Source organism: Salmo salar, chromosome ssa23 (genome assembly GCF_905237065.1).
Source record: "Salmo salar chromosome ssa23, Ssal_v3.1, whole genome shotgun sequence".
NCBI classification, from domain to species: Eukaryota; Metazoa; Chordata; class Actinopteri; order Salmoniformes; family Salmonidae; genus Salmo; species Salmo salar.
Genome location: NC_059464.1, coordinates 2,980,089 through 3,004,939, shown reverse-complemented (window position 1 = coordinate 3,004,939; position 24,851 = coordinate 2,980,089). Strand labels below are relative to the sequence as shown.

Sequence of the window (24,851 nt, the reverse complement as noted above, 5' to 3'; positions counted from 1 at the left end):
TACACACACTGGATATTATTTTAATGAGCTCTGCCCCCAAACAAGACCAAATTTGGTTGGTCCAGACCACACCAAATCTGAACCAGTCATAGACGTCTATGTTTCACAAGTTTGGAGAGTACAGCACAGTAGAGCTCAGTAGAGTGCAGATAGTTCAGTACATTAGTGTACTCAACTTGTGTGCTCTACTGTATACTATACTGAACTCTACAGTACTGAACTAGACTCTACTTCTTACTCTACTGTCCTGTCCAAACTTGTGAACACAACTGTGGTTTGTGACTACTATGGTTTCCCATTGTAGCCAACTCAATTGCAGAAATTATGTTACCAATTTGGTATAAAAGAAAATAATGTAAAAACACATTGTTAGGTTTACCTTTTTACTTGTTACTTCTGTGAATGCAGCTAGCTAAGCCTATTCAGAGAGGGATGCTATGTTAGCTGAAGTGTTGTGCACTGAAGTCCACAAGTGAAGGGAGAAGGTGAGAGGGTAATAATAGAAATAAGGCCATGGTCATTAAAAAAAGAATCATCCTCATCTTAAATGGCACTGACCGCCACTGATACACACTGTCTGCCATCTGCCCGGTACAGTTGAAACTGGGATTAATCTGTGAAGAGCACACTAGCAGGGTGCCAGTGGCCATTGAAGGTGAGCATTTGCCCACTGGAGTTTGTTACGACGCCGAACTGCAGTCAGGTAAAAACCCTGGGGAGGACAACGAGCACGCAGATGAGCTTCCCTGAGGCGGTTTCTGACAGTTTGTGAAGAAATTCTTCATTTGGGCAAACCCACAGTTTCATCAGCTGTCCGAGTGGCTGGTCTGATGATCACGCATGTGAAGAAGCTGGATGTCGAGGTCCTGGGCTGGCATGGTTACACGTGGTCTGTGGTTGTGAGGCCGGTTGGACTTACTGCCAAATTCTTTAAAATGATGTTGGAGGCGGCTTATGGTAGAGAAATTAACATTTTAATTATCTGGCAACACCTCTGGTGGACATTCCTGCAGTCAGCATGCCAATTGCATGCTCCCTCAACTTGGGACATATGTGTCATTGTGTGACAACTGCACATTTTAGTTGCATTTTATTGTCCCCAGTACAAGGTGCTCCTGTGTAATGATCATGCTGTTTAATCAGCATATTCATATGCCACACCTGTCAGGTCTTGGCAAAGGAGAAATGCTCATTAGCAGGTGTGTAAACACATTTGTGTACCAAATTTGAGCGAAATAAGCATTTTGTGTGTATGGAACATTTCTGGGATCTTTTTATTTCAGCTTATGAAACATGGGACCAGCACTTTCCATGTTGCGTTTTATATTTATGCTCAGTGTATATATGCCTTGCTTTCTCAGACTAGCTTTCATTTTAACACCCAATTTGATATGTTTCTAGTGACTTCACGTTGGTCCTTTTACATGGAAATGATCGTGTGTGAAGATAGTACGTGAAATTTTGCACAATATTGAGGAAGAGAAGCGCTTGTTTGACAACAGCTGATACTCAGATATAGTGACACGCTGTACCAAAATAAACAAATGGCAGGAGTCAACGCAATTGCACATTAGATGACTCATTCTCAGTATGGCTGAGTCTAGTATGTTATGTTTTTTTTATTTAACTAGGCTAGTCGTTTAAGAACAAATTCTTATTTTACAATGACTGCCTAACCCACCAAACCCTCCCCTAACCCGGATGACGCTGGGCCAATTGTGCGCCGCCCTATGGGACTCCCGATCACGGCTGGTTGTGATACAGTCCAGGATCGAACCAGGGTCTGTAGTGATGTTCTCTAGAACTGAGATGCAGTACCTTAGGCCACTGCGCCACTCGGGAGCATGTGTTGCTATCTGCATTCGATTTTACTGAACAGTACGTAAATAGTATGTAGTATGATTAGTACACAGTATGCAGTTTTAGTAAGTAGTAGGTAAGACCGATCAGCCTCTGTCTTTCACACACACGCTTTCCTCTCTGTTGGCTTTGTATCCCCAGTGTATGGTAATGGTAGTCTAAACAGTTTTTTTGTGTGTGATCAGGTGTTTATATTCCTGGGAGAGACCTTCCTGTCTATGAACTGGGCCATTGTAGCGGACATCCTGCTGGTGAGTTCAGATACATACCAATCCCCTATCAAAACGCAAGGTGGTTGTGCCCTGTTCAATCAATGTCCATATACAGATGTTTCTGGTCAAATTTGCAAACTCACCTGGTGTGCTTGTCCGGGGCTACAACAAAAATGTGTACTAACTGGATAATATGGATTCGGTTTCTGTTGAGGAATTTAGATCATGCCAAGTCAGTGGCATATGAATAGCCACATTTTAAGTAATGTAACTCTTTAGTGCACATATTTGACCTTCCAACCTCAAGGTTACTTTTGTATTGCGCTGATTATAAGATATGGAAAAACCATTTGCTAATTATTTCCTACCTCCCCTCTATCTCTCCCCCCACTCTCCCTCTGTCTTTCTCAGTACGTGGTGGTCCCCACACGTCGCGCCACGGCTGAGGCCTTACAGATCGTTCTCTCTCACTTGCTTGGAGATGCTGGGAGTCCTTATCTCATAGGCGTGGTATGTCTCGTGATTGTTATTATCGTATGTATGTATGCATAACTACACATTTGATACACACACCAGTCTAAAGAAAGAGTATGATCCTCATTTACTGTGTGACATCCCCCCTCCACATCAGGTGTCAGACTCTCTGAAGCAGACTGACTCGTACCTGTGGCAGTTCCGGTCTCTCCAGCTCTCCCTGCTCACCTGCTCTTTTGTGGCAGTGGGGGGCGGGGCTTTCTTCCTGGCCACCGCCCTCTTCATCGAGAAGGACCGCCAACGTGCCACAAACTACACACCGTCAGGTGAGAGGCTAAACTTGGAGCTACGTTTATGAGCCTGGGCCTCAGATTAGCAACAGGTGAAGCTACGACAGCCTAACTATGAATGCATGTGAAGTAATGAAATTCAATGAGGAGCCTTTTAAAATAAAAAATAAAATCTCATACTTTACCAGGTAAGTTGACTGAGAACACATTTTCATTTACAGCAATGACCTGGGGAATAGTTATAGGGGATGAATGAGCCAATTGGAAGCTGGGGATGATTTGGTGGCCATGATTGTATAAGGGCCAGATTGGGAATTTAGTCAGTATACCAGGGTTTAAACCCTTACTCTTACAGTAAGTACCATGGGATCTTACTGACCACAGAGAGTCAGGACACGCATTTAATGTCCCATCCGAAAGACTGCACCCTACACAGGGCAATGTCCTCAATCACTGTCCTGGAGCATTGGGATAATAATTTTTAGACCAGAGGAAAATATGCCTCCTACTGGCCCTCCAACACCACTTCCAGCATCATCTGGTCTCTCATCCAGGGACTGACCAGGACCAACCCTGCTTAGCTTCAGAGGCAAGCCTGCAGTGGGATGCAGGGTGCAATGCTGCTGGCCCAACACTTACTCCTGCTAACTACAGATATGTGAAAGAGAGTGTTGAGAGCAACCACAGATGAGACCGGTAGAGACGAGTCTACAGACCATAGGTGATGTTAGCAGAGAGAGGCTAGCAACAGTTACAAGAAACTACCAGGTCACATATTCTGCTCATCTTGATAATCAATATACAATGCTTTAATTGTACTGTCCTGCATTTTCTGTCCCTAACAGATGATGAACCAATTGTTGTACCGAAGAGCGGCAGGTCCGCGAGGGTGCCAGTGTCCAACGTTTTAATTTGAGATTAAAGGGACGTTGGAGGCTCCTGTGGAATATGCTGCACCCTGATTGGTCCCTGTTTCAGTGACCAATCACGCAGCAGTGTTTTTACAATTAGGGTCTTTGATTGGACAATGCCCTATACAGAGACTTGTATTTATTATTGGTAACGTTTGAGGTGATATAGTTTTTAATACCTTTATCTGCTGAGGAACATGGCAGAGTCAGAGCTGCCAAACATTTCCACTCATCATTTCCTGGTGTTTTTGTAGTGACCAACCAGATATTCCACTTCTGACTGGCTTCACGTGTTGGCATGACAACATGAGACAAAGTGGCTTATGAGAAATGTATGCAGAGTAGTAAATGGGAAGTCAAAGAGCCACATCAGTGGAAGACTAACCTCTGTGGCTGGAAGAGGTGACCGGATAGAAGAAAGCACAAGAGAGGACTTCAGAAGAGAGGCAGCTACTTTACCTGAGGGAGAGAAGGAAGCAGAAAGCTTTTTTGCGTTCCGATGTGTCACAGATAGGGGTGTCACTCTTAGACAGACGCTCATCCGTTACTCCACAGGGACCATATGTCGACGGTAGAGACCTCCGTGGAAAACCGGCAGGATATTTTTCACCCCAGTGCTCTGATTGAGTTGTAACCACTACATCCCAACTACTGCTGCTGTACTTCTTGCTTGGGTCTGAAACGCAGAGATCTGATTGGCCACGGAATAACTACGTCCGGCCCATTTCGAAGCCGTTCCGACCAGTGCTGTCGTCCTCCCTTCAACAAACTTAAGACTGTAAATATTATGCTTGTCCGCTCAGTGTAACCACATACTACATACAGTATCCAACTGAAAAAAAGGGAGTTGGCAGGCACAGGACCGTGGGAGCCGCATTGTACTCCAAACCCACCGATCGGTTGTGGGATGTTGCATTTTTAACAGATTAAGCCTAATCATGCTTGTTGTTTTTAGACCCGTTTGGTATATTATAATAATAACACTAGATTTGTACCTCAGTTACCTAGAATGTGGTGGAGGGAGATAATCTAAGGTTTTTTAAGACCCTTTTTTTATTTTAGCAATTACTGGTGTTTTTCTGGAATGATCCTGGCGGTCAGTTGTACTTTATATGAGGTCACAAAATCCAGAGTCACTGATGTCACAACGACCAGGAGATCAAATCAGGTCCATTACAGTTTAATTGTCTAAGGAAAATGTATATCCCTTTTTTAATGAAGGCGATTGTTACATTCTTAAAAAAAAAAAAAAATGTATTGGTTATTTTGGAAAGTGAAGCCTTAAAATGACTAGTTCTGTTTTTAACTTGAATTTGATGTAAACTTTCGTTGAAACATTAAACGATGAGAATGGACCGTTGAGGAGATGACTCATGGAATGATTTCTCTATGTATCTGCGCAGATGTCACTTAGTGCTTTGCAGTTTGCAGAGGTGATAAATGTGTGTCTTTGAAGCTTGGATCCTGTAAGCCCATAGCCACACTTTAATGAAGGGTTGTATACTCTGCTGCACAAATACACCAAGTGCAGCTGTAGCCTCTCTCATTCAGCCTTTCTATACCTTTCCCTCTCTCCTCTCCTATGACATCTCCCTCTCCTCTGCCCCTCTCTCTATTCAGGAATTCCTCCTCTACCCTTTTATTTTTTTTCAGTTGTCTACACAGTCTTCTCTCTTTGATGGAGAGTGAGAGAGGAGCTCACGGCTTCCTTCCGTTGGTGTGGTTTCCTGTTTGTGGGGGGGGGGGTTGAGCGAGGTAAAGCAGGTCGCTTGTGCAAAGTTCATACTATTCAATCTTAACGCTGCTGCGAGACGGTATGTGTGTGTGTGCGCCCACATGAATGTATGTCCAGAACAGTTTGACATCTTGTGTTCTTCTGAGAACTAGTGTCTTCTCAGAGGCTCTGGCAGTTAAACCAGGATGGTAACACTAAATGCAACACCGTACCCAACGCTACCACATAGGCACCCGGCAGCCATTTTACATGTGTGGGTGCCATGCCAACCAGCTTTTCTGATGGCGGTCTGCTAGAGGAGCATCTATAGTGGTGGAAACATTTCCCCTAAAATGATTGGAGAGAATAATAATGAGTACACTGATGGGAACACAAAGTTATAGGAGGCACATGTCGTGATTTGCCATTCCATGTCTGTCGTATACTCTCGCTACATTCCTGAGTTGACGTTCAGATTATACATTCTGACTCAAAAATAAAGCATTATTACTGACAGCTCAATTAGCAGTTGACAATAACTGATTATTGACTTTCATGGACCAAATGATAGCCAAGGGTCTGAATGTTGGCCAATTCTTATGCTGTTCCCGCTACAGCATAAACATTGGTCCAAATACAGACCCTCGGGGTACCCAGGCATAGGATATTGATTTAGAACTATAGGATGGTACATCTTTTGAACCATGAACTGAACACTTGTCATTCCCTGTATTTTAATGTGCGTTTTAGGTCTCTCCGAGAGAGGAGGCGATGAGATCAGAGGTATGGTGGTGGGGAGAGGTGATCTGAAATAACATTGTGAGAAGGATAGAAAAAAGGCACATTGGGGGAGGTTGAGATGACGGCGGGGTAGGAGAGTTGATGAGAAGAGTGAGTAAGGGAGGGAGGGAGGAAGGGAAGTAGGAGGCGACTGAACAGGTCGTACAGACAGAAAGGTGCATCGAGGAAGACGCCTATGTCAAGCTGCAGTAGTCAAGGTTCCTTACAGTTAACTGAAAGAGCGGAAAACACTGTTAAATAGGGAGAGTTGCATGTGGTATGACAGGGATTTGAGCAACAGAGGTATGGTATACTGTAGATCAGATGCATCCAAAATGACGCATCTCAGTGTAGCTGACGACTGAGCTGGTCTGGGGATTGGATTGGGGTCAACTCGGCCTGAACTCGACCTCCGGTTTAGAACCAGTCTCATTGACCACCTGGCAGATCATCAGCGACCTACGACCTAACGCTCTGTTGGGAATCTACACAACACGTGCCGGTAAGAGAACTCCCTCCACTCCTACTTTATGCCTAGTTTCTTAACCTCTAGGTTAGTAGAGAATAAGCTAGAACTGAAGAAGTAACTTGTTGATGTATTCACCCGAGTTGGGGGTCAATTCTATTTCAATTCAGAAAGTAAACCAAATTCCAATTCCACATTTTCCCCAGTGAAAAGCATTGAAGAGTATCGTACAGTGTACTTCTTGAATTGACTCCATCCCTGGTACTCACAATCAACAGTGTTGATTTAACCCAAGATGAATTCAGTATTCAGACATATTCACAATGTTAGAAATGACTTTGACTGAATCTGAATGTTCTTCAACATCATGGCCACCTGTACAGGGCCCAGGTTTTCTGAAGGCCTCAGGCCCAGCAGCTCTGTACTATATCACCTAACTTGGTCTAAGCTAGCCCTTCAAATCAGCCGTTCCTCGCTTCCTCTCTCGCTACCAAATCTAGATCAGTCTGAGTTTGGCAGAAAAGTCACCCTCCTCATGGCTCTCCAGGAGGAGTGTCGTGACACAAAATAACCACCATTTGTCACAATTATGGGCCCTTTCAAGTTCAACTCACTACCTATTAAAACGTTGAGGGAGCAAGGTTCTGCAAATGAGTAAATGCCAGCCCTATGGTACCACACTGTAGTGTCATTGTAGTCATGTCTGTTCTTGAGGTAGTCTTATTTTGTGTGTCGTCAGTTTTGCACAGAGTTTGTTTTATGTGCCACAGCACTAGGTATTATGTGAAATACAGAAAGGTTGTGTGTGTGTGTGTGTGTGTGTGTGTGTGTGTGTGTGTGATTACACCTTCAGTATGTGATGAGTATGCTGGTATTTTCTTTAACTTGAAAATACAGGAAATCCATTTCCTGGAATTAGTAAGCTGAACTCAACCTCTGAATGTGATAGTTAGCAAGAAAGTTAGAGACAGCATGTGTGAAATGGAGAATCAAAAACCACAAGGAAGGAAAATTACATGATGAGGATTTAACACTGACAACCACATTTCTATTCAGAGGTGATACAAAAAATATACTTAAGTACAAAAAAAAATCACTTTCAATTGAGGATCTCCATTTTAATTTGATTCTTAGTCCAAGACTAGTCTTAATCTGGGTCAGAGAAGACAGCATAATAATGCTTTTAATAGTGTCATGTCAAAAGTGTAACCTGACTGGATTACTTTGTGTATTGTGTTATTCCTGCAGACAGCAATGGAGGTGTCTATGCAGCTGTATGCGTTGCTGTTGAGTGGAGCGGTCCTCCTGTCACTCATCCTGTTGACTGGCCTTTGTCTTAGCTGCAGAAGACACAACCTGCCTAGTAATACCAAGGCTTTGTTACTGTAATCAATAAAGTTGTTTTGAATTAAATTGGGCTCTATGTAGATGTTGTTGCTGTAAATGAGATTGTTCTTCTCAGTCAGCTTAACTGGTAAAATAAGGGTTAAAAGTAAATAATTAGAAATAATAAAACGCATTTACAGAACATAATTTTCTTACTCCTCAGCATCCATTCAGCAGCGTTACAGTGAGGATTACACTCAACAGTAAGCACTTTTTCATAAAACAACTATTCAGTGCCTGTTAATTAAAATGAAACCAAATATTCAAAAGTTTGTGTGGCACTTGTAATATATGTCCGGTGCACTGTGTAAGTGTACCAGACGAGATGACCAGAAGTGGGCTTGAATGTTTGCACAAACCAGTTGATATCCGTGCATGTACAAACCTCTACCAACGCTCTGATTTCTTCCCCACTCAAGCACCCCAGGATTCGGCTTGGCCCACCCACCATGTGAGTATGTGTGTGATGACTGAAGTTGTACCCAAATCTTTTCATGATACTTCTTAAGAAAAATGTGTTGATGATTATGATGAACCTTTCTCCTCAGACAACCCCTCTGCTGCCACAAGCTGGGGTGCTCCCCCTTCCAGCCTCCTTTCACCCATGTGAGTTACTGCACACACACACACACACACACACACACACACACACACACACACACACACACACACACACATACACACACACAGACAATGACTCATATTACCGTCAAGCGAAATGTACCTGTCTTTCTATCCCACAGTTCACCACAGATCGTTCTGAGATCGAACTCTGTCACCGTAACTGAAAATGGTGAGATGTCTCGCTCTTCCTCGACATCAAATGTCTATTTTCTCCACTTGTTTTCCTTCTTCTGCCACTATCTCTATAACGTCACAGTTCAGTTCCTTCTTAATAGTTAGCTTTTTCTTGCAGAGAGTAATGACGGCTATGAGAGTCCAGGAGAAGGTAATGTGAACGTTATATCCTACCATGTTCAATAACATTGATCCCCCTCAAACGTGTGTACAGTAACTGCTGAAGAAGTTTAGAAAATTTGCACATTGCTCTTTAGGTGAAAGAAATAAGTTTTATTGTCACATACACCAATTAGGTGCAGCGAAATGTATTATTTTACATGGTTAGCCATATGGTGCCCCTGGAGCCAGGGTTAAGTGCCTTGCTCAAGGGCACAACAACACATTTTTCACCTCGCTGGCTTGGGTGTTTGAACCAGCAACGCTCTAACCGCTAGGCTACTGTACCTGCCTACTTGTGACTTACTCGCATTCATTCAGACATTTGGACATTAAACCATTCATGCAGTGCCTTTGGAAAGTATTTGGACCCCTTGACTTTTTCCACATTTTGTTAGTTTACAGCCTTATTCTAAAATTGATTAAATCATTTTTTCCCTCATCAATCTACACACAATACCCCATAATGACAAAGCAAAAAAACGTTTTTTTAGAAATTGAAATATCACATTTACATAAGTATTCAGACCATTTACTTGTTGAAGCACCTTTTGCAGCGATTACAGCCTCGAGTCTTCTTGGGTATGACACTACAAGCTTGGCACACCTGTATTTTGGGAGCTTCTCACATTCTTCTCTGCAGATCCTCTAAAGCTTTGTCAGGTTGGATGGGGTGCGTTGCTGCACAGCTATTTTCAGGTCTCTCCAGAGATGTTTGATCGTGTTCAAGTCCGGGCTCTGGCTGGGCCACTCAAGGACATTGAGGCTTGTCTCGAAGTCACTCCTGCGTTGTCCTGGCTGTGTGCTTAGGGTTGTTGTCCTGTTGGAAGGTGAACTTTCGCCCCCAGTCTGAGGTTCTGAGCGCTCTGGAGCAGGTTTTCATCAATGATCTGTCTGTACTTTTCTCAGTTTATCTTTGCCTAGATCCTACTAGTCTCCCAGTCCCTGCCGCTGAAAAACATCCCCACAGCATGATGCTGCCACACATGCGTCACCGTAGGGAATGGTGCCAGGCATCCTCCAGAATTGACGATTGACATTCAGGCCAAAGAGTTCAATATTGGTTTCATCAGACCAGAGAATCTTGTTTCTCATGGTCTGCAATTCTTTAGGTGCCTTTTGGCAAACTCCAAGCGGACTGTCATGTGCTTACTGAGGAGTGGTTTCCGTCTGGTCAATCTACCATAAAGGCCTGATTGGTGGAGTGCTGCAGAGATGGTTGTCCTTCTGGAAGGTTCTCCCATCTCCACAGAGGAACTCTGGAGCTCTGCCAGAATGACCATTGGGTTCTTGGTCACCTCCCTGACCAAGGCCCTTCTTCCCCGATTGCTCAGTTTGGCCGGGTAGCCGGCTCTAGGAAGAGTCTTGGTGGTTCCAAACTTCTTCCATTTAGGAATGATGGAAGCCACTGCATTCTTGGGGCCTTTCAATGTTACTGAAATGTTTTGTTACCCTTCCCCAGATCTGTGCCTCGACACAATCCTCCCTCGAAGCTCTATGGACAATTCCTTCGACCTCATGGCTTGGTTTTTGCTCTGACATGCACTGTCAACTGTGGGACCTTATATAGACAGGTGTGTGTCTTTCCAAATCATGTCCAATTAATTGAATTTACCACAGGTGGACTCCAAGACATAGAAACATCTCAAGGATGATCAATGGAAACAGGATGCACTTGAGCTCAATTTCGAGTCTAATAGCAAAGGGACTGAATACTTATGTAAATCAGGTATTTTTGTTTTATATTTCTAATGTGCAAAAATGTCTAAACCTGTCTTCGCTGTGTCTCTCTGGGGTATTGTGTGTAGATTGCTGAGGATTTTTTTTCTATTTAATCCATTTTAGAATAAGGCTGTAACGTAAAAACAAAATGTGGAAAAAGTCAAGGGGTCTGAATACTTTCCGAAGGCACTCTATTCTCTGACATGATTGATTGACAGCTGTGTGTGCGCGTGTCTCTGTTCTATAGAGTATGTCAACGAGATGATGGATGACTATGAACCAGGATCAGGCTACCTGTGAGTGTTAATTTAATTTTAACAAAATACACGGGAGTATACCAAACATTTGGAACACCTTCATGATATTGAGTTGCACCCCCCCTTTTTCCTTCAGAAGATTCTCAATTCGTTGGGGCATGTACTCTACAAGGTGTTGAAAGTGTTCCACAGGGATACTGGCCCATGTTGACTCCAATGCTTCCCAAAGATTGTGTCAAGTTCGCTGGATATCCTTTGGGTAGGGGACCGTTCTTGATACACACGCGAAACTTGAGTGTGAAAAACCCAGCAGCGTTGCAGTTCTTGACACAAACAGGTGTGCCTAGCACCTACTACCATACCCCGTTCAAAGTCACTTAAATCTTTTGTTTTGTCCATTCACCCTCTGACCGGCACACACAATCCATGTCTCAAGGCTTAAAAATCCTTCTTTAACTGGTCTCCTCTCCTTCATCTACACAGATTTGAATTGGATTTATCAAGTGACATCAATCAGGGATCATAGCATTCACCTGGTCAGTCTGTGTCATGGAAAGAGCAGGTGCTCTTAATGTTTTGTATACTCAGTGTATACTGCATGTCAGTGCCTCACTGTGAATGTTACACTTTGCATTTCTAGGACTTCCTGGGAAAAAAAGTGCCATTTGTTGCTGTGTGGGCTGTATTGGCTAAATTAAATGAATGTTAATTCTATGGCTATAGAGTACTGGGGTCTCTCGGGTTTTGTGTAACCTCTCTCTCGCTCCTCCTTATAGAATAGTGTTACCATCAGATCTTCCTGGGACTGGGTCTCTGCGTCATTCCAACCAATGTCTCATCTCCAAAAGCACAGGTAGGCAACGTAAGGGTGGAGAGGTGACTGAATATGACTCATTACTTTAGACCTTTTCGGATGGGATACATTTGAATGGGGGAGCTCAGGTAATGTAATTATGTGCACGAGCACAATTCACCACATCCGTAATTTTATTCCTGTCCGAATCTGCCATGTCAGTAATTTTTACTTGGCAGGAAGGTTATTATCCCAGCCCTAAAAACCTACTGTTTTTCGAGTTTAACAGGTACAGGTACTGCACTCAGTTTGGGTAAGAACATGGGAACAAATTGATGATTAAAACAAAGTGCTATGCACATAGCCTACAGATGAATTAACCGTTTTGTCACATTTTAAAAGATGAAGTGAACGATATTGTGCCAATGAATTGATAAATTGCCAAATACGTCAGGTAATTAATTGTCTGCATAGGTTACAGTTAATTGTTCTTATTAATATGCATTAATATTTAGACTTTCTCCGAACCGAAGGCCATTAAGTCAATATTAGGCTATCCCTAGATGTGAAATATCTTCATGTCTAGGAGAGCCTCCAGACTTTCATCATAACGATTCATTTTGAATAAGGAAAAAAAAAAGAATTACAGGGGCAGTTTGGTAAAGTTCGAATCGTCCACTGGGAAAACATACTGGGGTAATAGTTAAATAACCAGTGGTGTAAAATTACTTGAAAGTACTACTTAAATCGTTTTTTGGGGTGTCTGTACTCTACTATTTATATTTTTGACAACTTTTTCTTCACTACAATCCTAAAGAAAATTATGTACTTTTTACTCCATACATTTTCCCTGACACCCAAAAGTACTCGTTACATTTTGAATGCTTAGCATGACAGGAAGATTCACGCACTTATCAAGAGAACATCCCTGGTCATCCCTACTGCCTCTGATCTGGCGGACTCACTAAACACACATGCTTCATTTGTAAATTGTCTTGAGTGTTGGAGTGTGACCCTGGCTATCCAAAAACTAAAATAAAACAAAAATGGTGCCGTCTGGTTTGCTTATTATAAGGAATTTGGAATCATTTATGCTTTTACTTTTGTACTTAGTATGTTTAAAATCAAATACTTTTAGACTTACTCATGTAGTATTTTACTGGGTGACTTTTACTTGAGTAATTTTCTATGAAGGTATATTTACTTTTAACAATTGGGTACTTTTTCCACTACTGTGGGGGGTGGGGGTACCAGTACAGAGTCAATGTGCTGGGGCACCGGTTAGTTGAGGTAATATGTACATGTAGGTAGAGATATTAAAGTGACTATGAATAGATTATAACAACAGAGAGTAGCAGCGGTGTAAAAGAGGGGGGGACAATGCAAATAGTCTGGGTAGCCATTTTTGATTAGATGTTCAGAAGTCTTATGGCTTGGGGGTAGAAGCTGTTTAGAAGCCTCTTGGACCTAGACTTGGCGCTCCGGTACCGCTTGCCGTGCGGTAGCAGAGAGAACAGTCTGTGACTAGGGTGGCTGGAGTCTGACAATTTTTAGGGCTGTCCTCCGACACCACCTGGTATAGAGGTCCTAGATGGAAGGAAGCTTTGCCTCAGTGATGTACTGGGCCGTTCGCACTATCCTCTGTAGTGCCTTGCGGTCGGTGGCCGAGCAGCCATACCAGGCAGTGATGCAACCAGTCAGGATGCTCTTGATGGTGCAGCTGTAGAGGCTCTAAGGACCCATGCCAAATCTTTTCAGTTTCCTGAGGGGGAATAGGTTTTGTCGTGCTCGCTTCATGACTGTCTTGGTGTGCTTAGACCATGTTAGTTTGTTGGTGATGTGGACACCAAGGAACTTGAAGCTCTCAACCTGCTCCACTGCAGCCCCATCGATGGGGGCGTGCTCGGTCCTCTTTTTCCTGTAGTCCACAATCATCTCATTTGTCTTGATCACGTTGAGGGAGAGGTTGTTGTCCTGGCACCACACGGTCAGGTCTCTGACTTCCTCCCAAAGGCTGTCTCGTCGGTGGTCAGGCTGTCGTCATTAGCAAACTTAATGACCGTGTTGGAATCGTGCCTGGCCGTGCAGTCATGAGTGAACAGGGAGTACAGGAGGGAACTGAGCACGCACCCCTGAGGGGCTCCTGTGTTGAGGATCAGCGTGGCGGATATGTTGTTACCTACCCTTACCACCTGGGGGCGGCCCGTCAGGAAGTACAGGATCTTGTCGCAGAGGGAGGCGTTGAGTCCCAGGGTCCTTAGCTTATTGATGAGCTTTGAGGGCACTATGGTGTTGAACGCTGAGCTGTAGTCAATGAATAGCTTTCTCACATAGGTGTTCCTTTTGTCCAGGTGGGAAAGGGCAGTGATGCGTGCAATAGAGAGTGCATCATCTGTGGATCTGTTGGGATGGTATGCCAATTGGAGTGGGATAATGGTGTTGATGTGAGCCATTACCAGCCTTTCAAAGCACTTCATAGCTACAGTCATGAGTGCTACGGGTCTGTAGTCATTTAGGCAGGTTACCTTAGTGTTCTTCGGCACAGGCACTATGGTGGTCTGCTTAAAACATGATGGTATTACAGACTCGGACAGGCAGAGGTTGAAAATGTCAGTGAAGACACTTGCCAGTTGGTCAGCGCATGCTCGCAGTACACGTCCTGGTCATCCATCTGGCCCTGTGGTCTTGTGAATGTTGACCTGTTTAAAGGTCTTACTCACATTGGCTGCTGAGAGCGTGATCAGTGTTCCGGAACAGCTGGCGCTTTCATGCATGTTTCAATGTTATTTGCCTAGAAGCGAGCATAGAAATAGTTTAGCTCGTCTGGTAGGCTCATGTCACTGGGCAGCTTATCGGCTGTGCCTCCCTTTTGTAGTCTGTAATAGTTTGCAAGCCCTGCCACATCCGACGAGCATCAGAGCCGGTGTAGTACGATTTTGATTATAGTCCTGAATTGATGCTTTCCCTGTTTGATGGTTCGTCAGAGGATTTCTTATAAGCTTCCGGGTTACAGTCCCGCTTCTTGAAAGCGGCAGCTCTTGCCATTAGCTCAGTGTGGCTGTTACCTGTAATCCATGGCTTTTAGTTGGGGTATGTACGGTCACTGTGGAAATGTCGTTGATACACTTATTGATTAAGCCAATGAATGATGTGGTGTACTCATCAATGCCATCGGAGGAATCCTGGAACATATTCCAGTCTGTGCTAGCAAAACAGTCCTGTAGCTTAGCATCTGTTTCATCTGACCACTTTTTTTTTATCTAGTCACTGGTGCATCCTGCTTTTAATGTTTGCTTGTATGCAGGAATCAGGAAGATAGAATTATGGTCAGATTTGCCAAATGGAGGGCGAGGGAAAGCTTTGTATGTGTCTCTGTGTGGAATAAAGGAGGTCTAGAGTTTTTTTTTTTTTTCTCTGGTTGCACATTTAACATGCTTATTTGAAATTAGGTAAAACAGATTTAAGTTTCCCTGCATTGAAGTCCCTGGCTACTAGGAGCACCGCCTCTGCGTTTTCTTGTTTGCTTATGGTGGAATACAGCTCATTCAATGCTGTCTTAGTGCCAGCCTCAGTCTGTGGTGGTATGTAAACAGCTACGAAAAATACATATGAAAACTGTCTATGTAGATAGTGTGGCCTACAGCTTATCATGAGATACTCTACCTCAGGCGAGCAATATGTCGAGACTTCCTCAGATATCGTGCACCAGCTGTTATTTACAGAAATACATAGTCTGCCACCCCTTGTCTTACCAGACGCCGCTGTCCTATCCTGCCGGTACAGTGTATAACCAGCCAGCTGTATGTTCATAGTGTCGTCGTTTCGCCACGACTCCGTGAAGCATAAGATATTACAGTTTTGAATGTCCCGTTGTTAGTTTAATCTTCTGCGTAGGTCATCGATTTTATTCTCCAAAGACTGCACGTTTGCTAGCAGAATGGAAGGAAGTGGGGGATTATTCAATTGCCTACAAATTCTCAGAAGGCAGCTCGCCCTCTGGCCACTTTTTCTCTGCATCCTCTTCACGCAAATCACTGGGATCTGGGCCTGTTCCCTGAGAAAGCAGTATATCATTCACGTCGGGCTTGTCAGACTCGTTAAAGGAAAAAAAGGATTCTGCCAGTCCGTGGTGAGTAATTGCAGTCCTGATGTCCAGAAGTTATTTTTGGTCATAAGAGACGGCAACATTATGTACAAAATAAGTTACAAACAATGCAAATAAACAAACAAAACAATCGGTTAGGGACACACAAAACGTCAACCTTCTTCTCCGCCGCCATTTGAATAGGGCTTTAAAGACACTTAAATACATGGATATTACACAATGCATACACAATAAAACATTTAAGTTGAAATCACAAGTGCAATGCATGACAATATGTAGATTTAGGAGACTCAAGAGTTTTGTTGATTTAAGGGCTGTATTCAAACCTTATCACAGAAGTTCAGCTTTATAGCGTGATTGAAATGTGAAGGCTATGCCCCCGCTTTGGCAAAGACTGCATTCAAGGTAAATGCTTCAAATTACCTTAACATTTCTAGTGCACAGTCTGTAAAGCTTCAGCAATACAGCTTGAATAGTGCGCTAATTTGCATATATATGTTGCCAGCAGCAGATTTATTTCCTTATTCATGTTTTTGTGAAGCACATGTGCAGAACGTTGTACGGAGGTTTAGAAAACACGTCTCGATGGGCCATAAAATATTATTTGATAAAATGCTGTCTGGAGTATTCACATCGTGTTCATATGATATGTCAATGTGGAAGCAGAGGAGGACAAAGAGCAGGGTGAGTGATGCAGTAGAAATCCGTCCTGTAGGTTTATCAGTATAAACATCACAATGGTTTTAGGCTGGAGTGTATATACAGTATATACCTCAATCCTGTGTGTGTTTTGTGTGTTCACAGAAAACAGTGGCGCAGTTGGCAATATGAAAATCAATATGAATGTCGACGTGGAAAAGAGTGATGACAGTGATGAAGGCAGCAACGACTATGTCAATACTAAAGGTATGGCGCACATTGAATAGAATATAACTTTTTAGGGGTGTTCCTGATTAATCAGGAATCTCTGCTTTTTTGACAGTTGTAATAACCTATGGAATTCTTTATGCCTTGGAAGGAGGGAGGGGAGTAGCTCTTTAAAATGGATTACTTTATTACTAACCTGGATTGTCATCCAAATCAAATTTTGTTCACATACACATGGTTAGCAGATGTTATTGTGAGTGTAGTGAAATGCTTGTGCTTTTAGTTCTGACAGTGCAGTAATATCTAACAATTCCACAACAGATATCTAATACACACAAATCTAAGTAAAGGAATGGAATAAGAATATATAAATATATGGATGAGCAATGACAGAGCGACAGGCTAAGATACAATAAATAGTATAGAATACAGTATTATACATATGAGATATGTAAGCATTTTTAAAGTGACTAGTGTTCCATTTATTAAAGTGGCCAATAATTTCAAGTCTGTATGTAGGCAGCATCCTTTCTGTGCTAGTGATGGCTGTTTAACAGTCTGATGGCCTTGAGATAAAAGCTGTTTTTCAGTATAATGCAGTTGATTTGCGATGATAACACAAACATTTATATTAAGCAGGACAATCATAGAAGCCTTCAAATCCAATTATAATCCAAAAGTATTGTGAATTGCACTCATAAGCAACATGTAAATAGAGACATTTTTTGCTGGGGCTCCCGAGTGGAAAGGGGATTCACTGCATCTTAGTGCTAAATGCGTCACTACAGACGCTGGTTCGATTCCAGGCTGTATCACAACCAGCCATGATTGGGAGTTCCATAGGGCGGCGCACAATTGGCCCAGCGTTGTCCAGGTTAGGCTGTCATTGTAAATAAGAATTTGTTCTTAACTGACTTGCCTAGTTAAATAAAATAAATAAGAAATGCCCCTTGTTCTGCCACCAACGTGTGCGCACCACCCTCATGTTTGTAAACACAGAAAGGGGTCTATAGATATGCATTATTATTTAGACTTTCTCCGAATTGAAGGCCATTAGGTGTAGTGGCGATTTTAGCATGTAAATCTAATTGGGGCAAACTCAACATTAAACGTTTTAGATGTATGTTAGAGCCAACAGCAGAGCTATCTTTTCGGCACCATGGAGTGAATCCTTGGTGCTACACCTGGCTATCAGCGGAGCGTTGTCTAGCAGCAAAACAGTTCATTCAGACTCATTAACTGCCTTTTTTTTTTTAAATAGCTGATATGGCGACTTGCTTAAACAAATGTGGTTTCTACTAACAATTGAGATATACAAACCATGGCATTAGGGAACGATGAGCGGATAAGAGGCAATCCGTAATTTTGATTAAGACATTAATGAGCGAGCGACGATGGACGTAGTCAATAACTATTTGTTCAGCACTTTTTAAATGTACAGAATTCAGAACATGGGCCGTTCTTAGTGTACTCCCTGTACAACAAGTCAGAACCGTAGGATAAATAAAGGGGCATATGAACAGACAGTGAAAGCTCTTACAATATTCAATGATTACGTTTCTCTAAAACAGGTTATATGCACCACCAAGTTAGAACAGGAGGTGAAAATAGACTAAATGATTAGGGTGAGGCATATTAAACGCCGTTTGGGTCTTTGTGTGTCAAAAAAGATACGTCATATAGCACTATTTGATGTGTTAAATAAGCTTTTGACACGTCAAATAACACAATTATATTATAGAATTTTGTGTGCTGAATTTGCACGTGCAAGCCAAGCGCGAGAGAAACACAGCCACTCCATTGAATAGCAGGCTAAGTTACTGGTTGCTTTGCAGTTAGTCACTGATTCCTTCCAAATGACTCATTGTTGAATTTGCGATTTCCAACTTGTAATCTCCAACGTGTAATCTTTATGGCCGATGAGCACCGATGAGTTTTATCTATAATTTCTCTTCATTATTTCTCTACATATAAAAAGGATTTGCCAGTAGATTGTCGACTTGATTCATAATGACTGCTAGCTAAGACTTTGAAAGTAAGATGTTGACATGATCAGTCCAATCAAAGCTACTGTACATATAATGTGATTTGACGTCATTTTATCTGTGGCCAATGAGCCGCCTTAGATGGGCACTTCTAATGTAACGCTATGGCAGGATCCAAAGGGCTGAAATTTTGGGTGTCTACCCTTACTAAGGACTTAAATTTGGCGATGACGTACTGTCCCCATGAGTGACAGAACACTAAGCCAATCACAGCGCAATGGTCCTATTTTCTGCTGACTCGCCCCACTACCACAGAAAGCACTGAGCTAGGCTGAAACACCTGCATTTGGGAGACTAGTCAGGATCGAGGCAAAGATGAACGGAGAAAAGTACAGAGATGTTTGATGAAAACCTGCTCCAGAGCACTCAGGACCTGAGACTGGGGTGAAGGTTCACCTTCCAACAGGATAAAGACCCTAAGCACACAGCCAAGACAATGCAGGGGTGGCTTCAGGACAAGTCTCTGAATCTCCTTGAGTGGCCCAGCTAGAGCCCGGACTTGAACCTGGACTAACATCGCTGGAGAGACCTGAAAATAGCAGTAGAGCGACGCTCCCCATCCAACCTGACAGAGCTTGAGAGGATTACGCTGCCAAAGGTGCTTCAACAAAGTACTGGGCAAAGGGTCAAAATACTTATGTAAATGTGTTTTTTTAATAAATGTTTTTTAATACAATTTTCTAAACCAGTTTTTGCTCTGTCATTATGGGCTATTGTGTGTAGGTTGGGGGGGAGGGGACTTTCATCCATTTTAGAATACGGCTGTAACGTAACAAAATGTGGAAAAGGTGAAGGGGTCTGAATACTTTTTTGAATGCACTACAGTTGTGGCCAAAAGTTTTGAGAATGACACAAATATTAATTTTCACAGTCTGCTGCCTCAGTTTGTATGATGGCAATTTGCATATACTCTAGAATGTTATGAAGAGTGATCAGATGAATTGCAATTAATTGCAAAGTCCCTCTTTGCCATGCAAATGAGTTGAATTCCCCCCCCAAAAAAACATTTCCACTGCATTTCAGCCCTGCCACAAAAGGACCAGCTGACATCATGTCAGTGATTCTCTCGTTAACTTCTTATGGCTCAAATCCCGTTGACGAGATCGATTTGACAACATCCGGTGAAATGGCAGAGCGCAAAATAAAAAATACAAAAATTATTACAAATATTGAACTTTCATACATTCACAAGTGCAATACACCAAATTAAAGCTGAACTTCTTGTTTATCTAGCCACAGTGTCAGATTTCAAAAAGGCTTTACGGCGAACGCAAACAATGCTATTATGTGAGGACAGGACCCCATCAAATAACAGACAATCATATTTCATCCTGCCAGGCGCGACACAAAACTCAGAAATAACGATATAATTCATGCCTTACCTTTGACGAGCTTCTTCTGTTGGCACTCCAATATGTCCCATAAACATCACAAATGGTCCTTTTGTTCGATTAATTCCGTCATTATAAATCCAAAATGCCCATTTATTTGGCGTGTTTGATCCAGAAAAACACCGGTTCCAACTCGCGCAACATGACTACAAAATATCTCAAGTTACCTGTAATCTTTGTCCAAACATTTCAAGCAACTTTCCTAATACAACTTTAGGTATTTTTTTACATAAATAATCGATAAAATTTAAGACGGGATAAACTGCGTTCAATACCGGAGGAAAACAAAGTGGAGCATGCTTTTCAGGTCACACGCCTCTATCAAACAGTACACTTCCCTCGAGCATCATTCTGAACAGGGCTTCTTCTTCATTACACAAAGGAAAAACATTAACCAATTTCTAAAGACTGTTGACATCCAGTGGAAGCGATAGGAACTGCAAGCAACTGCCTTAGAATTATGGATTCTCAATGAAAACACATTGAAAAGAGTGACCTAAAAAAGAAAAATCCTGGATGGTTTGTCTTCGGGGTTTCGCCTGCCAAATAAGTTCTGTTATACTCAGACATCATTCAAACAGTTATAGAAACCTTAGTGTTTCCTATCCAAATCTACCAATTATATGCATATCCTAGCTTCTGGGCAGTACACTTTTCATCCGGATGTGAAAATAGCACCCTCAAGCCATAAGAAGTTAACACAGGTGTGAGTGTTGACAAGGCTGGAGATCACTCTGTCATGCTGATTGAGTTCGAATAACAGACTGGAAGCTTCAAAAGGAGGGTGGTGCTTGGAATCATTGTTCTTCCTCTGTTAATCATGGTTACCTGCAAGGAAACGTGCCGCCATCATTGCTTTGCACGAAAAGGGCTTCACAGGCAAGGATATGCCAGTAAGATTGCACCTAAATCAACCATTTATCGGATCATCAAGAACTTTCAATGAGAGCGGTTCAATTGTTGTGAAGAAGGCTTCAGGGCGCCCAAGAAAGTCCAGCAAGTGCCAGGACCATCTCCTAAAGTTGGTTCAGCTGCGGGATCGGGGCACCACCAGTACAGAGCTTGCTCAGGAATGGCAGCAGGCAGGTGTGAGTGCATCTGCACGCACAGTGAGGTGAAGACTTTTGGAGGATGTCCTGGTTTCAAGAAGGGCAGCAAAGAAGCCACTTCTCTCCAGGAAAAACATCAGGGACAGACTGATATTCTGCAAAAGGTACAGGGATTGGACTGCTGAGGACTGGGGTAAAGTCATTTTCTCTGACGAATCCCCTTTCCGATTGTTTGCGGCATCCGGAAAAAATCTTGTCCGGAGAAGACAATGTGAGTGCTACCATCAGTCCTGTGTCATGCCAACAGTAAAGAATCCAGAGACCATGTGTGGGGTTGCTTCTCAGCCAAGGGAGTGGGCTCACTCACAATTTTGCCTAAGAACACAGCCATAAATAAAGAATGGTAGCAAAACATCCTCCGGGAACAACTTCTCCCAACCATCCAGGAACAGTTTGGTGACGAACCATGCCTTTTCCAGCATGATGGAGCACCTTGCCATAAGGCAAAAGTGATAACTAAGTGGCTCGGGGAACAAAACATCAATATTTTGGGTCCATGGCCAGGAAACTCCCCAGACCTTAATCCCATTGGGAACTTCCTCAAGAAGCGGGTGGACAAACAAAACCCCACAAATTCTGACAAACCTCCATCATTGATTATGCAAGAATGGGCTGCGATCTGTCAGGATGTGGCCCAGAAATTAATTGACAACATGCCAGGTTGGATTGCAGAGGTCTTGAAAAAGAAGGGTCAACACTGCAAATATTGAGACTGCATCAACTTCATGTAATTGTCAATAAAAGCCTTTGACACTTATGAAATGCTTGTAATTATACTTCAGTATTCCATAGTAACATCTGACAAAAAGACACTGAAGCAGCAAACTTTGGAAATTAATATTTGTGTCATTCTCAAAACTTTTGGCCACGACTGTATACCTCAATCCTGTGTGTGTTTTGTCTTCACAGAAAATATCGCGGAGGTCAATGTCGACGTGGGAAAGAGTGATGACAGTGATGAAGGCAGCAACGACTATGTCAATACTACAGGTATGGCCCACATTGGCACATTGAATAGAATATAACTTTTTAGGTATGTTCCTGATTTAATCAGGAATCCCTGCTTTTTTGACAGCTGTAATAACTCAGGTAACTCTTTATGCCTTGGAAGGAGTGAGGGAGTAGCTCTTTATAAACTGTTTACTTTATTACTATCCCGAATCATCATCCCTGTGTTTTGAGGGGATATTAGTTTTAACAGATGCTGCACCTAATTTGGGTAAGAACATGGGAACAAGTTCATAGCTAAAACAAAGTCCTATGCATGTAGCCCACAGGTGAATGATCTGTTTTGTCACATATCTACTTTCCTAGTGCCATACGTCACTTTTAAAAGATGACGTGGACTATATTGTGCCAATGAATGGATAAATTGCCAAATAAGTCTGGTAATTAAATGTCTGCAGTTCATGGTTCTTATTGATATGCATAATTATTTTGACTTTCTCCGAACTGAAGGCCATTAGGTCATTGTTAGGCTATCCCTAGACATTTGAAATATCTTCACGCCTAGCAGAGCCTCCAGACTTCTGTCATAAAGGGATCAATTTTGAATGAGGAAAAAAATAATTACAGGGGCAGTTTGTTAAAACTAATCCTCTCCGAATTGTCAACAGGAAACACTGAAATTCTGGGGTAATAATTATACAACTGATGTTCTATAGTAATACTAGTCCCTTGCGAATAGGGCTTTTTCGTGACATCTTGTGGTTAAAATATTTTGATTTTTTTTAAATTGATATTCAAATAACACTTAAATACATGGATATTACAATAAAAAGATAGAAATGCATGACGATACAGTGCCTTCGGAAAGTATTCAGACCCCTTGACTTTTTCCCCATTTTTGTCACGATACAGCCTTATTCTAAAATGGGTTCAATTGTGTTTTTTCCTCATCAATCTAAACACAGTACCCCATAATGACAAAGCAAAAACAGGTTAAAAAGTTTTAGCAATTTTTTTTTCAATAAAAGTCGCATTTTTTAAAAAGTATTCAGAGGCTTTACTCAGTACTTTGTTGAAGCACCTTTGGCAGCTATTATAGCATCGAGTCTTCTTGGATATGACGCTACAAGCTTGGCACACGTGTATTTGGGGACTTTCTCCCAATGTTCTCTGCAGATCCTCTCAAGTTCTGTCAGGTTGGATGGGGAATGTTGCTGCACAGCTATTTTCATCTCCAAAGATGTTAGATCGGGTTGAAATCCGGGCTCTGGTTGGGCCACTCAAGGACATTCAGACTTGTCCCGAAGCCACTCCTGCTTTGTCTTGACTGTGTGCTGAGGGTCGTTGTCCTGTTGGAAGGTGAATCTTCGCCCCAGTCTGAGGTCTTGAGTGCTCTGGAGCACGTTTTCATCAAGGGTCTCTGTACTTTGCTCCATTCATTTTTCCCTAGATCCTGACCAGTCTCCCAGTCCCTGCCGCTGGAAAACATCCCCATAGCATGATGCTTCACCCTACAGATTTTGTCAGGTTTCCTCCAGATGTGATGCTTGGCATTCAAGCCAAAGAGTTTAATCTTGGTTTCATCAGACCAGAGAATCTTGTTTCTCATGGTCTGAGAGTCCTTTAGGCGCCTTTTGGCAGACTCCAAGCAGGCTGTCGTGCCTTTTACTGAGTAGTGGCTTCCGTCTGGCCACTCTACCATAAAGACCTGATTGGTGGAGTTCTGCAGAGATGGTTGTCCTTCTGGTTCTCTGATCTCCACAGAGGAACTCTGGAGCTCTGTCAGAATGACCATCAGGTTCTTGGTCACCTCCCTGAGCAAGGCCCTTCTTCCCCGATTGCGCAGTTTGGCTGGGCAGCCAGCTCTAGGAAGAGTCTTGGTGGTTCCAAACTTCTTCCATTTTAAGAATGATGGAGGTCACTGTGTTCCTGGGGACCTTCAATGCTGCAGAATTTTTTTTGCTCCTCTTCCCTAGATCTGTGCCTCGACACAATCCTGTCTCGGAGCTCTACAGACAATTCCTTCGACCTCATAGCTTCGTTTTTGCTCTGACATGCACTGTCAACTGTGGGACCTTATATAAACAGGTGTGCCTTTCCAAATCATGTCCAACCAATTGAATTTACCACAGGTGGACTCCAAGTTGTAGAAACATCTCAAGGATGGAAACAGGATGCACCTGACCTCAATTTCGAGTCTCATTGCAAAGGGTTTGAATACTTATGTAAATAAGGTATTTTATTTTGATTTTTTTTATATATAAATTTGCAAACATTTCTACAAACCTGTTTTCGCTTTGTCATTATGGGGTATTGTTTAGATTGATGAGGAATTTCTATTTTATTTCATCCATTTTAGAATAAGGCTGTAACGTAACAATGTGGAACAAGGGAAGGGTTCTGAATGCACTGTATATACCTCAAGCCTGTGTTTGTGTGTTCACAGAAAGTGGTGCAGAGGGCAATATGAATGTCGATGTGGAAAAGAGTGATGACAGTGATGACGAAGGCAACGACTATGTCAATACTAAAGGTATGGCCCACATTGGCACATTGACTAGAAT

At 42.6% G+C, this 24,851-nt stretch overlaps 1 protein-coding gene across 4 annotated transcripts in view; it reads left to right on the top strand.

Moving 5' to 3' along the window:
* LOC106583937 (protein spinster homolog 1) overlaps window positions 1-24,851 on the top strand; it is a 51,630-nt gene that overhangs the window by 15,054 nt on the left and 11,725 nt on the right. For 3 of the 4 annotated variants that reach the window (XM_014168626.2, XM_014168627.2, XM_045706339.1), the window contains exons 9-21: window positions 2,046-2,111; window positions 2,484-2,582; window positions 2,704-2,872; window positions 8,257-8,296; window positions 8,513-8,544; window positions 8,642-8,699; window positions 8,837-8,886; window positions 9,010-9,042; window positions 11,020-11,068; window positions 11,806-11,882; window positions 16,732-16,833; window positions 22,249-22,329; window positions 24,734-24,820. In XM_014168626.2, the coding sequence (XP_014024101.2) occupies window positions 2,046-2,111; window positions 2,484-2,582; window positions 2,704-2,872; window positions 8,257-8,296; window positions 8,513-8,544; window positions 8,642-8,699; window positions 8,837-8,886; window positions 9,010-9,042; window positions 11,020-11,068; window positions 11,806-11,882; window positions 16,732-16,833; window positions 22,249-22,329; window positions 24,734-24,820 (943 nt within the window). Of the gene's footprint in view, window positions 1-2,045; window positions 2,112-2,483; window positions 2,583-2,703; window positions 2,873-3,681; window positions 5,108-8,256; window positions 8,297-8,512; window positions 8,545-8,641; window positions 8,700-8,836; window positions 8,887-9,009; window positions 9,043-11,019; window positions 11,069-11,805; window positions 11,883-16,731; window positions 16,834-22,248; window positions 22,330-24,733; window positions 24,821-24,851 lie in introns of those variants that run through there. The other variant, XM_014168628.2, reaches the window with a different exon arrangement.